Raw genomic sequence first — 13009 nt, forward strand, 5'->3', positions numbered from 1 at the left:
TTTCAAGGTGTTTGGAGGGGAGTATAGGGGGATGTCAGCGGTAGGTTTTTTACACAGAGTGGGGGTGCGTGGAATGTGCTGTCAGAGGTGGTGGTGGAGGCAGGTACTTTAGGGACATTTAAGATACTCTTAGATAGTAAAATGGATGATTGAAAAATGGAGGGTTATGTTCTCTAATTTGAAAGGGAGAAACATAACTCGTGTGTATCAGTATCACAATGGAATAAAGGGAATTACAGAGCTATGAGAGAGGTGGATTGGAGGAGGATACTGGCGGGTACAATGGCAGAGCAGAGATGGCTGAAGTTTCTGGGAATAGTTCACAAGGTGCAGGATAGATATGTCCCACAGAGGAAGAAGTTCTCAAATGGCAGGGGTAGGCAACCATGGCTGACAAGGGAAATTAAGGACTGTATAAAAGCCAAAGAAAGGGCATAGAAGATGTTGGATGATTGAGAAACTTCTAAAATCGAACAAAGGGCAACTAAAAAGCTATAAGAAGGGAAAAGATGAAATATGAGGGCAAACTGGCCAATAATATAAAGCAGGATACCAAAACTTTTTTTTTAATTATGTAAAGAGTAAAAGGGAGGTGAGCATTGATATCGGACCACTGGAAAATGATGTTGGTGAGGTAGTAATTGGGAGCAAAGAAATGGCAAATGAACTTAACGAATACTTTGCACCAGTCTTCACTGTGGAAGACACTAGCAGTGTGCCAGAAGTCTGTGAGTGTCAGGGAGCAGGAGTGAGTGTCATTGCTATGATAAAGGAAAAAGTGCTAGGCAAACTCAAAGGTCTTAAGGTGGATAAGTTACCTGGACCAGATGGACTACATCCCAGAGTCCTGAGAGAGGTTGCTGAAGAGATAACAGATGCATTGGTCATGATCTTTCAAGAATCACTTGATTCTGGCATGGTCCTGGAGGACTGGAAGATTGCAAATGTCACTCCACTCTTTAAGAGGGAGGAAGGCAAAAGAAAGGAAATTATAGGACAGTTAGCCTAACCTCAGTGGTTGGGAAAGTGTTGGAGTCTAGTATTAAGGATGAGGTTTCGAGGTACTTGGAGACTAATGATAAAATAAGTCAAAGTCAGCATGGTTTCTGTAAAGGGAAACCTTGCCTGACAAATCGAGGAAGTAACAAACAAGGTGGACAAAGAAGAGGCAGTGGATGTCATTTACTTGGATTTTCAGAAGCCATTTGATAAGGTGCCAACATAAGTTGCTTAACAAGATAAAGTCCTACTGGCATGGATAGAGGAATGGCTGACAGGCAGGAGGCAGTGAGTGGGAATAAAAAGGCCCTTTTCTGGTTGGCTGCCAGTGACTAGTGGGGTTCCTTAGGGGTGAGTACTGGGACTGCTGCTTTTCACATTGTTTGTCAATGATTTGGGTAATGGAATTGATACATTTTGGTAAAAGGAACAATAGTGTGGACTATTATCTAAATGTGGAGAAGGTTCAAACATCAGAGGTGCAAGGGACTTAGAAGTCCTCATGCCAGACTCCTCGAAGGTTAATTTACAGGTTGAGTCTGTGGTAAAGAAGGCTAAAGTAATGTTGGCATTTATTTCAAGGGGAATGGAATGTAAAAGGAAGGAGATAATGCTCAGCCTTTATAAAACACTGGTCAAGCTGCACTTGGAGTATTGTCAACAGTTTTGGGCCCCATATCTCAGAAAGGATGTGTTGTCATTGGAGAGAGTCCAGAGAAGGTTCTTGGGGATGATTCTGGGAATGAAGGGGTAAAGATAGGATCGTTTGGCAGCTTTTGTCATAGTCCGGTCTGTTAACCACTCATTTCTGTTCATTTCTTTTTCCCCGTGTTCCACCAGGCTCCTTGATTAGAGCACCTGATCTTCATCCGAACCAGCAGAATAAAAACCCCAGCTTACAGCTACTCGGGGTTGGTCTGTCACCGTAGCCAAGGCGGCGATGAATGTTCCGGGCCGCCAAGAATAGGAGACTGTCTTCATGAGCTTCTCTGTGTCAAGATTCGTATTGACTGTTGTTGTTTGTTTTTGTCGTCTCATGTCCGGCTGAGTGTCTCTGGCCACTTTGCCGCTGCTCCGAGCCGGGATGCAAGTGGTCTGTCGTTGTTTGCTGTTTGTCATCTCATTTCCAGCTGAGTAGGTCCGGCCGCTTTGCCACTGCTCTGAGCCGGGATGCAAGTGGTCTGTCGTTGTTTTGTTTTGAAGGCTTCAAGTCCCAGTCCAAGTCAAGGCTTCGTGTCCAGTCAAGTGATTGCCGGCTGTTGGCCACTTCATGAGATTCTTCGTGTCAAGGTATGTATTGTCTGGTTTAGTCATCTCGTTTCCAGCTGAGTAGGTCCAGCCGTGTCCCACTACTCTGAGCTACGCTGGACCTACTCAGAGCAGACTGTTCCAGTCAAGCCCAAGTCCAGGCTCTGAGTCCAAGTCAAGTCTGTCTCCATGCCTGTGTCCTGCACTTGGGTCTGCTCCCAAACACAGCTTTGGGCCTGTACTCACTGGAATTTAGAAACAACCCAGAAGGATCTCATTGAAACCTACCAGTTAAGGTGGATTTGGAGAGGATGTTTCATGAGGTGGGTGTATCCAGATCTAGAGAGCTCCGCCTCAAAATTGAGGTGCGACCTTTTAGAACAGAGTTAAGGAGGAATTATTTTTAGCCAGAAAGTAGTGAATCTGTGGAATGTTCTGCCACAGACTCTAGCAGAGGCCAAGTCCATGGGTATATTTAAAGCGGAAGTTGATTGTTTCCTGATTAGTCAGGGCAACAAAGGATATGGCAAGAATGTAGGTATGTGGGGTTGAGGGGGATCTGGGATCAGCCATGATGGAATGGTGGAGGATACTTGATGGGATACTGACCTAGTTCTGTTCCTACATCTTATAGTCTTTTGGTCTTATGGTTTGGAATTATCTTTGAGTAAGTTAAAAGGTCGGCACAACATTGTGGGCTGAATGGCCTTTACTGTACTGTACTGTCCTAAGTTCTATGTTTTAAACCCTAAAGCCGACCTGACAAGAAAATATTTGCAGTACAAGTTTATCATGCTTCTCCATAATTGGAATTAAAAGGGTGGAAATTTGGTGACACTGTTCATTTCCATGACCACGGCAAATCCAGTTTGACTTCCTAAGGCTCCAAACAGTCCTTCCAGGCGAAGAAACAAACTAACTTGCACTCTAAGTTCCTTGATCCCTGTTTGTCAAATGTCCCACTCAAAAAGACTACACGTTTTTGATTTATTTGGTTTTTGGAAACAAAATCAAAAGCCTCAGCTCCATCTTTCGATGAAGGAGCCCAGTTCTTTCCGCCGGCGCCTTCTGCCGTGATCCATATCCCTGGGGCATGAAGACAAGGCATTCCGTCTTATCAAAAGGTATCAGAGAAAGCATGCGGACAATGACTCAGACCCGGGAGGAGAACTGAGCGCAGTTTTTAATAGGCAGTCAAGTGGTTTTTATTAAACTCATCACATGATTAGGAAAGAGATGATGAGGCAGTGACTGTACGAGGAGTGAATTTTACTGTCTTATTAAGCAGTGGCTTTGCGCGGAGTCCTGAGAAAGTGTTCATCCCTGGACTCGCTATGAAGGGCTGTCTCTTGTTCAGTCTGTTCGCAACCACCTTCCTACTCGTCCTCGAAACAGCTGCCAGCAAGCGTAAGTGTTATTTTTAAACTTGTCAAGACTTAACTCAAAATTCGGTGCTATTACAATGCACACCTTGTATTTAAAAGAAAGCGAAATCAAGCAAGATGAGGTGTGGGTGTGTGTCTGATGGACATGGACCGTCAGTTAATAAGGGATAGCTGCGCTCCGGTAAAAAGTTCGGATCCTGGTTAAACATATTTAAGCCGAAGAATGTGTGAGATACCATAAAACATTTTTTAATAAAATAAAATCAGCAAGAACCATTTTCAGAATGTCTGCAGCTAAACCACTGTGGTTCTGCTATTAATACAAGTCGCCTGCCTTACCGACCCGGACTGGGGATGAGCAGAGAGAACTCCTTGGCATTCTTTATGTCCACTGATGTGGCAGATGGGGTTCCCTTCCTTAGGCGTCTCACTTGAAGCACCTTTGACACAGCACTGCTCCATCAGTATAGCACAAACTTTCTGTTCTAGAGCCTGAAGTCGCGATTGCGTGGGTAGGAGACGATATGATTGATGGTCCAGTCTTGTGCCAGAGTGGATGAATTGCTAGTCTTAAAACTTGATATGGAACTTTTGGAGACAGAGGCTCTTGTTTCTCTGTCTTTGAGTTAATGCTCGGGGTAAAGAGAGGGTAAATGCTACTCCACAAAAACTGGGCATGCTCTCTGCAGCCGTGACTTTCAATAGGATTATATCAACCGGAGATGAGAGAAAGGTGGCCCGAGCAAGCAAGAATTGTCACAGACAGAAATCACAAAGCCTTGATTCTAATGAATTTAATAATTTTGCAGAAGTGAAATAGAGTTTTATACATAACTATTGAATTAGGGTAGAATCTGAAAAATTATGAAGAAACTTTGATAATTGTTTTTATTATATTTTTATTATGGAATAGAGAGAATGCCATTTCACAGTAATAAAACTAAAGATTTTACATTGGTAATTTTGGCCATATGCAAATTTAAAAAAAACTTATAGCTTACCCTTCAGTAAATTTTATACCAAGAACAACGTGCTTAAGGTTGCAATTCATATTATATAATTTGAAATTGCATATACAGTGAGTTTGTCCATGAATATAATTTTAATAGACAGGCTATCCGGGCATTGGAACCTACTTTATGTGCAGCTACAGAGATTAACAACTTTGAAAACATTCAAAGCACCAAATATGCATCATATTTTCAAGCTTCCCTCATAGTTCCATAACAGTTGTATTAGATTCCAATGATCAATATTGACTGATAATTGTTCATTACTGATTCGGATAAGGATTTGAAGATTGAATTGAACTTTCTACATTTATCTCCAACTTTTTGCCCTATTTGTATCCCTTTTGGTTCCTCCTTTTCTGAGATAACAATGTGCTGAGTGGCCTAATTCTGCTCCCATGTCTTTAATGTGATAGGATGTTTAACCTTTATTCTGCTGGTTCACCAACATTCTGGGAGAACCAATGCTGACTTTCACTGGTACTGGCTTCAATTCTTTTCTCTCCTCTCAGCAACAGTGTAACGTCCATAGTCCTAACGAAGGTCTTGTCCTGAAACATCACTGTTTATTCCATTCCATTGATGCTGCCTGACCTGCTAAGTTCCTCCAGCATTTTTTTGGGTTACTCTGGATTTTCAGCATTTGCAAAATCTCTTGTGTTTGTGGAATATCCATGTTCTATTTTTCTCTTAAAAAAACTGATCCCTTACAGTACCATATTGAAACAATAACTGGATTCTGGCTTGTATGGTTGGTTGGTACCATGCCCTGGCAGGCAAATGCAGCTACCTTACTGGTACACTGCAATGGGGCAGAGCTCTACCCACCACCGCTCAACAGCAGCACCAAAGAACAGCATTACCACAGCTGCAGACGTCCTTCAGTGTCACATAGCTGTGGAGCTGTAAAGACTAGCTGAGCTAGTGGAATTCAGAATTGAATCAAACTACATATTGGATAACAACCACCTGATTCACAACATTTCAAATAAACTGGCTGAGCACAACGTCAAGTGTAGTTGAAAGATATTACCATTGGCAGTGCTACAGTGCTAGCTCCCTGCTGTTCTATCCTGTCAACTGATAGTCACATGAATAATGATTACTGTGTTTGCCCTCTCTTAGCTGGGCGGTATCTCATTATCTTTAATTCAATCTTTTTTTAAAAAATCTGTTATTTTTTTTTAGAAGGTTTGTGATATTTTTCAGATGGTCCCCACATTGTTTTAATCAAGTCCTCACAGTACTATTTGAACTTTCTAATCTCTTTTGCGTACATTAAAATTTTTGTGTTCATTATGGACACTAAAACAAATAGAATTACAGGTGATTACAATTATCCAAGTGGGATAAGTAATATACAGGAATGCTAGGAGGGTTTTGAACAGAATAGAATGATTGACATGGTACTTTTGACATCAATAATTTTTACTTAGTCATTGTTAATAAGTACTTGTTAAGATAAAGATGACAAGGAACTGCTTTTTCCAGAGATCAAAGTTAAAAGTTCAAAGTACATTTATTATCAAAGACTATGCAGTATACAACCCTGAGATTTGTCTTCCCACAGACAGCCACGAAACAAGGAAAACCATGGTACCGTTTAAAGAAAAGCATCAAACCTCCAACGCACAAAAGAAAGAAAAAAATTGCACAAACGGCAAGAAAAAATAATAAGCAATGAACACAGAATACAAAACAACAAATCACAAAGGCATTGAAAGAGCCCAGACATATTCAGTTAAGCTCAGTTCAGTCCAATCCTGTGTCACGTCTCTTGCTATCTGCAGGCCGCATCACTAGTTTGCCCTGACCAAAAATGCACAAAACAGCAACAAAAAAAGGAGAGACCAGAGAACAGAAACACATTATAATATGAACTGCAGAGTCCAATCCACAAATCTTGTCGATTAACTCTTGCCCGAGGTCCATGGACTCTGGCACCATCTCCAGCAGCATTGTTGAGAGATAGAGATATATGCCTTCTTAACCATAGAGTCAACCTGCTCTCACCTTACAGCTGGCCCTCTAGTCTTTGACATTTCTACCCTGGTGCTCTGACTATCTGTCTTGTTTAATCATTTTATAATTTTTTATCAAGTTGCCCCTCAGCTTCCAGAGAAAGCATAAATCATGCATTACAGCACAGTACAGGCCTTGGCCCATAATGTTCTGCTCACCTTTGAACCTCCTCCTAACACTACCCGCCCACGTAGCCTTCCATTTTTCTATTCTCCATGTGTTGATCTGAGAGTCTTTTAAATGTTCCAGTGTGTCTGCCCATTCTATGCACCCTGTGTAAAATAGCTGTCTCTGACACCCACCCCCAGATATTTCTCCAAAAGTATGTCCTCTCATTGGACAAATCCAAGTGTGTCTAATCTCGCTTTATAGCTAACACTCTCCAATCCAGACAACAACCTGAATAACTTCTTCTGCACTCTCACCAAAGCCTCCAACTTTTTTTCCATAATGTGGCAATCAGAACTGCACAGCTTACTCCAAAGTTTTATTCTCAACACCCCCATTAATATGCCATTTGTCCTTCTTGCCTATTTGTGTTGCCACTTTTGGGGATCTGGGGCCCTGCACCCCGAGATTCCTCTGGTTATCAACATTCTGCCAGTTACTTTCACCTTTTATTTGACCTCCCAAAGTGCAGCACTTCAAACCTGTGTCCATTAGACTCCATCTGCTATTCCTCTACCTGCATTTCCGGCTGCAACCTATCGACTCACTTTCAAAGACACTTCATCTCATGTTCTCAATATTTATTGTTTATTTATTTATTATTATTTCTTTTTTTTTTTTCTTTTATATTGCACAGTTTGTTGAATTTTACACACTGGTCATTTGTCTACCCTGTTGGGTGCTGTTTTTCAATAATTCTTTTGTGCAGGGTTTCAGATTTCAGGATAATTGGGACCTCTTCTGGGGCAGGTGGGACCTGTACAAGAGAGACGGGTTACACTTGAACTACAGGGGGACCAATATCCTTTCAGGGAGGTTTGTTAATGCTATTGGGGGGGCTTGAAACTAGATTTGCAGGGGGATGGGAACCACAGTACCAGAGCTGACAGTGTGGCTGGGGTGAAAATAAATGATGTTAAAAGTTCAAGCAAATCCACTGATAGAAAGGTTGTGAGTGGTGGTAAAAATCTTCTGAGGTGTATATATTTCAATGCTAGGAGTATTGCGGGGAAGGCGGATGAGTTGAGGGCGTGGATTGACACGTGGAATTATGACGTTGTAGCAATTAGTGAAACTTGGCTACAGGAGGGGCAGGACTGGCAGCTTAATATTCCAGGGTTCCGATGTTTCAGATGTGATCGAGGCAGAGGAATGAAAGGTGGGGGAGCGGCATTGCTTGTTAGGGAAAATATTACAGCAGTGCTCAGGCAGGACAGATTAGAGGGCTTGTCTACTGAGTCCTTGTGGGTGGAGCTGAGAAACAGGAAAGGTATGGCCACATTAGTGGGATTGTATTACAGACCACCCAATAGTCAAAGAGAATTGGAAGTGCAAATCTGCAGAGAGATAGCAGGCAACTGCAGGAAACATAAAGTTGTGGTGGTATGGGACAAGGATAGATCTGGTCCTAGGGTTGAGGTTCTTAACTGGAAGGCCAAATTTGAAGAAATGAGAAAGGATCTAAAAAGCGTGGATTGGGACAGGTTGTTCTCTGGCATGGATGTGATCGGTAGGTGGGAAGCTTTCAAAGCAGAAATTTTGGGAGTGCAGAATTTGTATGTTCCTGTCAGGATTAAAGGCAAGGTGAATAGGAATAAGGAACCTTGGTTCTCAAGGGATATTGCAACTCTGATAAAGAAGAAGAGGGAGTTGTATGACGTGTATAGGAAGCAGGGAGTAAATAAGGTGCTTGAGGAGTATAAGAAGTGCAAGAAAATACTTAAGAAAGAAATCAGGAGAGCTAAAAGAAGACATGAAGTTGCCTTGGCAGTCAAAGTGAAGGATAATCCAAAGAGCTTTTATAGGTATATTAAGAGCAAAAGGATTGTAAGGGATAAAATTGGTCCTCTTGAAGATCAGAGTGGTCGGCTATGTGTGGAACCAAAGGAAATGGGGGAGATCTTAAATAGGTTTTTCGCGTCTGTGTTTACTAAGGAAACTGGCATGAAGTCTATGGAATTAAGGGAAACAAGTAGTGAGATCATGGAAACTGTACAGATTGAAAAGGAGGAGGTGCTTGCTGTCTTGAGGAAAATTAAAATGGATAAATCCCCAGGACTTGACAGGGTGTTCCCTCGGACCTTGAAGGAGACTAGTGTTGAAATTGCAGGGGCCCTGGCAGAAATATTTAAAATGTCGCTGTCTACAGGTGAGGTGCCGGAGGATTGGAGAGTGGCTCATGTTGTTCCGTTGTTTAAAAAAGGATTGAAAAGTAATCTGGGAAATTATAGGCCGGTGAGTTTAACATCAGTAGTAGGTAAGTTATTGGAGGGAGTACGAAGAGACAGAATCTACAAGCATTTGGATAGACAGGGGCTTATTAGGGAGAGTCAACATGGCTTTGTGCGTGGTAGGTCATGTTTGACCAATCTAGTGGAGTTTTTCGAGGAGGTTACCAGGAAAGTGGATGAAGGGAAGGCAGTAGATATTGTCTACATGGATTTCAGTAAGGCCTTTGACAAGGTCCCGCATGGGAGGTTAGTTAGGAAAATTCAGTCGCTAGGTATACATGGAGAGGTGGTAAATTGGATTAGACATTGGCTCGATGGAAGAAGCCAAAGAGTGGTGGTAGAGAATTGCTTCTCTGAGTGGAGGCCTGTGACTAGTGGTTTGCCACAGGGGTCAGTGCTGGGTCCATTGTTATTTGTCATCTATATCAATGATCTGGATGATAATGTGGTAAATTGGATCAGCAAGTTTGCTGATGATACAAAGAGTGGAGGTGTAGTAGACAGTGAGGAAGGTTTTCAGAGCCTGCAGAGGGACTTGGACCAGCTGGAAAAATGGGCTGAAAAATGGCAGATGGAGTTTAATACTGACAAGTGTGAAGTATTGCACGTTGGAAGGACAAACCAAGGTAGAACATACAGGGTTAATGGTAAGGCACTGAGGAGTGCAGTGGAACAGAGGGATCTGGGAATACAGATACAAAATTCCCTAAAAGTGTCGTCACAGGTAGATAGGGTCGTAAAGAGAGCTTTTGGTACATTGGCCTTTATTAATCAAAGTATTGAGTATAAGAGCTGGAATGTTATGATGAGGTTGTATAAGGCATTGGTGAGGCCGAATCTGGAGTATTGTGTTCAGTTTTGGTCACCAAATTACAGGAAGGATATAAATAAGGTTGAAAGAGTGCAGAGAAGGTTTACAAGGATGTTGCCAGGACTTGAGAAACTCAGTTACAGAGAAAGGTTGAATAGGTTAGGACTTTATTCCCTGGAGCGTAGAAGAATGAGGGGAGATTTGATAGAGGTATATAAAATTATGATGGGTATAGATAGAGTAAATGCAAACAGGCTTTTTCCACTGAGGCAAGGGGAGAAAAAAACCAGAGGACATGGGTTAAGGGTGAGGGGGGAAAAGTTTAAAGGGAACCTTAGAGGGGGCTTCTTCACACAGAGAGTGGTGGGAGTATGGAATGAGCTGCCAGACGAGGTGGTAAATGTGGGTTCTTTTTAACATTTAAGAATAAATTGGACAGATACATGGATGGGAAGTGTATGGAGGGATATGGTCCGTGTGCAGGTCAGTGGGACTAGGCAGAAAATGGTTTGGCACAGCCAAGAAGAGCCAAAAGGCCTGTTTCTGTGCTGTAGTTTCTATGGTTTCTATGGTTTCTTGGATTTACTGAATATGTCACAAGAAAAGGAATCTCAGGTTTATATATGGTGACGTATATGTACTTTGATAATAAATTTACTTTGAACTTTGGATCTTTGAAAACCTTGCTCACTATCCACTAAACACCAATTTTTGTCTTGACTGCAAACTTACTAATCAGACCTCTGCATTTTTGTCCAGATCATTAACATACTATATGTCAGAAACAAAGAGGTTTCAGACTCGATCCTTAAGGAACACCATTGGTCACAGACCTCCAGTTCAAATAGCATCCCTCTATCACAATCCTCTCTCTTCTATGGCCAGACTCCCATGTCCTTATTATTCCGGATCAGCCACCATGAGGTATCCTGTTGAATTCTTACTGAAGTCCATGTGGACGGCAGAGAGTTGTGGACACAGCTCAGTTCATCACAGAAACCAACCACCACCCCCCCACGAACTTTGTCAACCTTTCCCACTGGCTTGATAGAGCAACCAGCATGGTCAAAGACACCAGCACTATATGAAACAACTTAAATCTCTAATCATATCTGTCTTACACAAACTTTACAATTTCCAGTTGATTGTTTAGGAGCATTGTTTAGCTTTCAACTGGTGAAATAAGCTTTCCTCCACATTGACTAATAGTGTTCCATGATCTTAGGTTTTCGAGATGTTTTCGCTCATTATCATCCAACTAAATTATCATCCTCATTACATCCAGGCCATCTGGCTGGATGGCTCTCTGACAAGAATGTCTGGAATGAGCAAGTCTACCCCTACTGGAAGAAGAATGACATCCAGTGGAAAAGTTGCTGGAAAGGTAAGTGTGTCTCCTGGTCATTTCTATCCAACCTTCTGTCAGGTCTGTTCGTGACTCTTTCACATGCAGTCTAACAAAACAACGTTTCCAATCGTCGTGGTTTCCATGCCATTGGAATCAGTTGGTTGATTTGTGAAGTATTGTGTGCTTCTTGGAGTGCAACATCAAGTACACGTTAAACAAATACACACACAGGCGTCTGCACTCTGCACGGAACGAAGACCATCATCCTCGACCTTGAGGGATAGCCACGACGATGAACAAAACAACACAGTAATACCTTCCACCTGTGATTCCCTGCATTCATGAAGAATATCCACAGCTTGTGATAAGTGGTGATAGAAACGGGTGCCTCTGTGAAAATGAGCATTGGAGTGACTCATGCTGCATTTTGAAGTTTTTGACAAATCTTTCAGCCATAGAGTCAGAGAACATAGAACATAGAAATCTACAGCACATTACAGACCATGTAACCTACACTAGAACCTGCCTAGAATTTCCCTACTGCATGTACCTATATAAGAGTCTTTTAGAAGACCCTATTGTATCACTTCCACCACCATCATTGGCAGTGCATTCCATGTGCTCACCACTCTCTGTGTGAAAAATTTACCTCTGATATCCCCCTTGTACCTTCTTCCAAGCACCCTAAAACTATACTCCCTTGTGTTAGTCATTTCAGCCCTGGGAAAAAGCCTCTGACTATCCACATGATCAATGCCTCTCATCATCTTATACACCTCTATCAGGTCACCTCTCATCCTCCGTCGTTCCAAGGAGAAAAGGCCAAGTTCACTCAATCTATTTTCATAAGGCATGCTTCCCAATCCAGGTAACATCCTTGTAAATCTCCTCTGCACTCTTTCTATGGTATCCACATCCTTCCTGTAGTGAGGTGACCAGAACTGAACACAATACTCCAAGTGGGGTCTGACCAAGGTCTTATTTAGCTGTAACATTAACTCACGGCTCTTGAACTCAATCCCATGGTTGATGAAGGCCAACACACCATACACCTTCTTAGCAACACTGTCAACCTGCCCAGCAGCTTTGAGTGTCCTAAGGACACAGACTCCAAGATCTCTCTGATCCTCCACACTGCCAAGAGTCTTACCATTAATACTATATCCTGTCTTCAAATTTGACCTACCAAAATGAATCACTTCATATTTATCTGGGTTGAACTCCATCTGCCACTTTTGCATCCTATCGATGTCCCGCTGTGACCTCTGACAACCATCCAGACTATCCACAACACCCTCAACATTTGTGTCATCAGCAAACTTACTAACCCACCCTTCTACTTCCTCATCCAGGTCTTTTATAAAAATCACAAAGAGGAGGAGTCCCTGAACAGATCCCTGCAGGACACCACTGGTCACCGACCTTCATGCAGAATATGATCCATCTACAACCACTCTTTGCCTTCTGTGGGCAAGCCAATTCTGGATCCATAAAGCAAGGTCTCCTTAGATCCCATGCCTCCTTACTTTCTGAATGAGCCTCACATAGGAAACTTTATCAAATGCCTTACTGAAATCCATATACACTACATCCGCTGCTCTACCTTCATCAACGTGTTTTGTTACATTCTCAAAGAATTCAATCAGGCTCGTAAGGCATGACCTGCCCTCCAACCCTCCAATCCTCTGGTACTTTTCCTGCCTCTATTGATGATGCAAAGATCATCGCCAGAGGCTCAGCAATCTCCACCCTGCTTCCCTCAGTAGCCTGGAGTATATCTCGTCCGG

The 13009-nt window shown here is 42.4% G+C and overlaps 1 protein-coding gene across 1 annotated transcript in view; it reads left to right on the forward strand.

The window, feature by feature from the left end:
• Nucleotides 1-3581: 3581 nt before the first annotated feature.
• gpnmb (glycoprotein (transmembrane) nmb) overlaps nucleotides 3582-13009 on the forward strand; it is a gene marked incomplete at its 3' end in the record, with an annotated part of 89480 nt that continues 80052 nt past the window's right edge. Inside the window, exons 1-2 of the mRNA XM_072282985.1 lie at nucleotides 3582-3654; nucleotides 11160-11258. Coding sequence (XP_072139086.1) covers nucleotides 3582-3654; nucleotides 11160-11258 — 172 coding nt within the window. The remainder of the gene's footprint in view (nucleotides 3655-11159; nucleotides 11259-13009) is intronic.

This window comes from Mobula birostris, chromosome 19 (assembly GCF_030028105.1).
Source record: "Mobula birostris isolate sMobBir1 chromosome 19, sMobBir1.hap1, whole genome shotgun sequence".
In the NCBI taxonomy this organism is placed as follows: Eukaryota; Metazoa; Chordata; class Chondrichthyes; order Myliobatiformes; family Myliobatidae; genus Mobula; species Mobula birostris.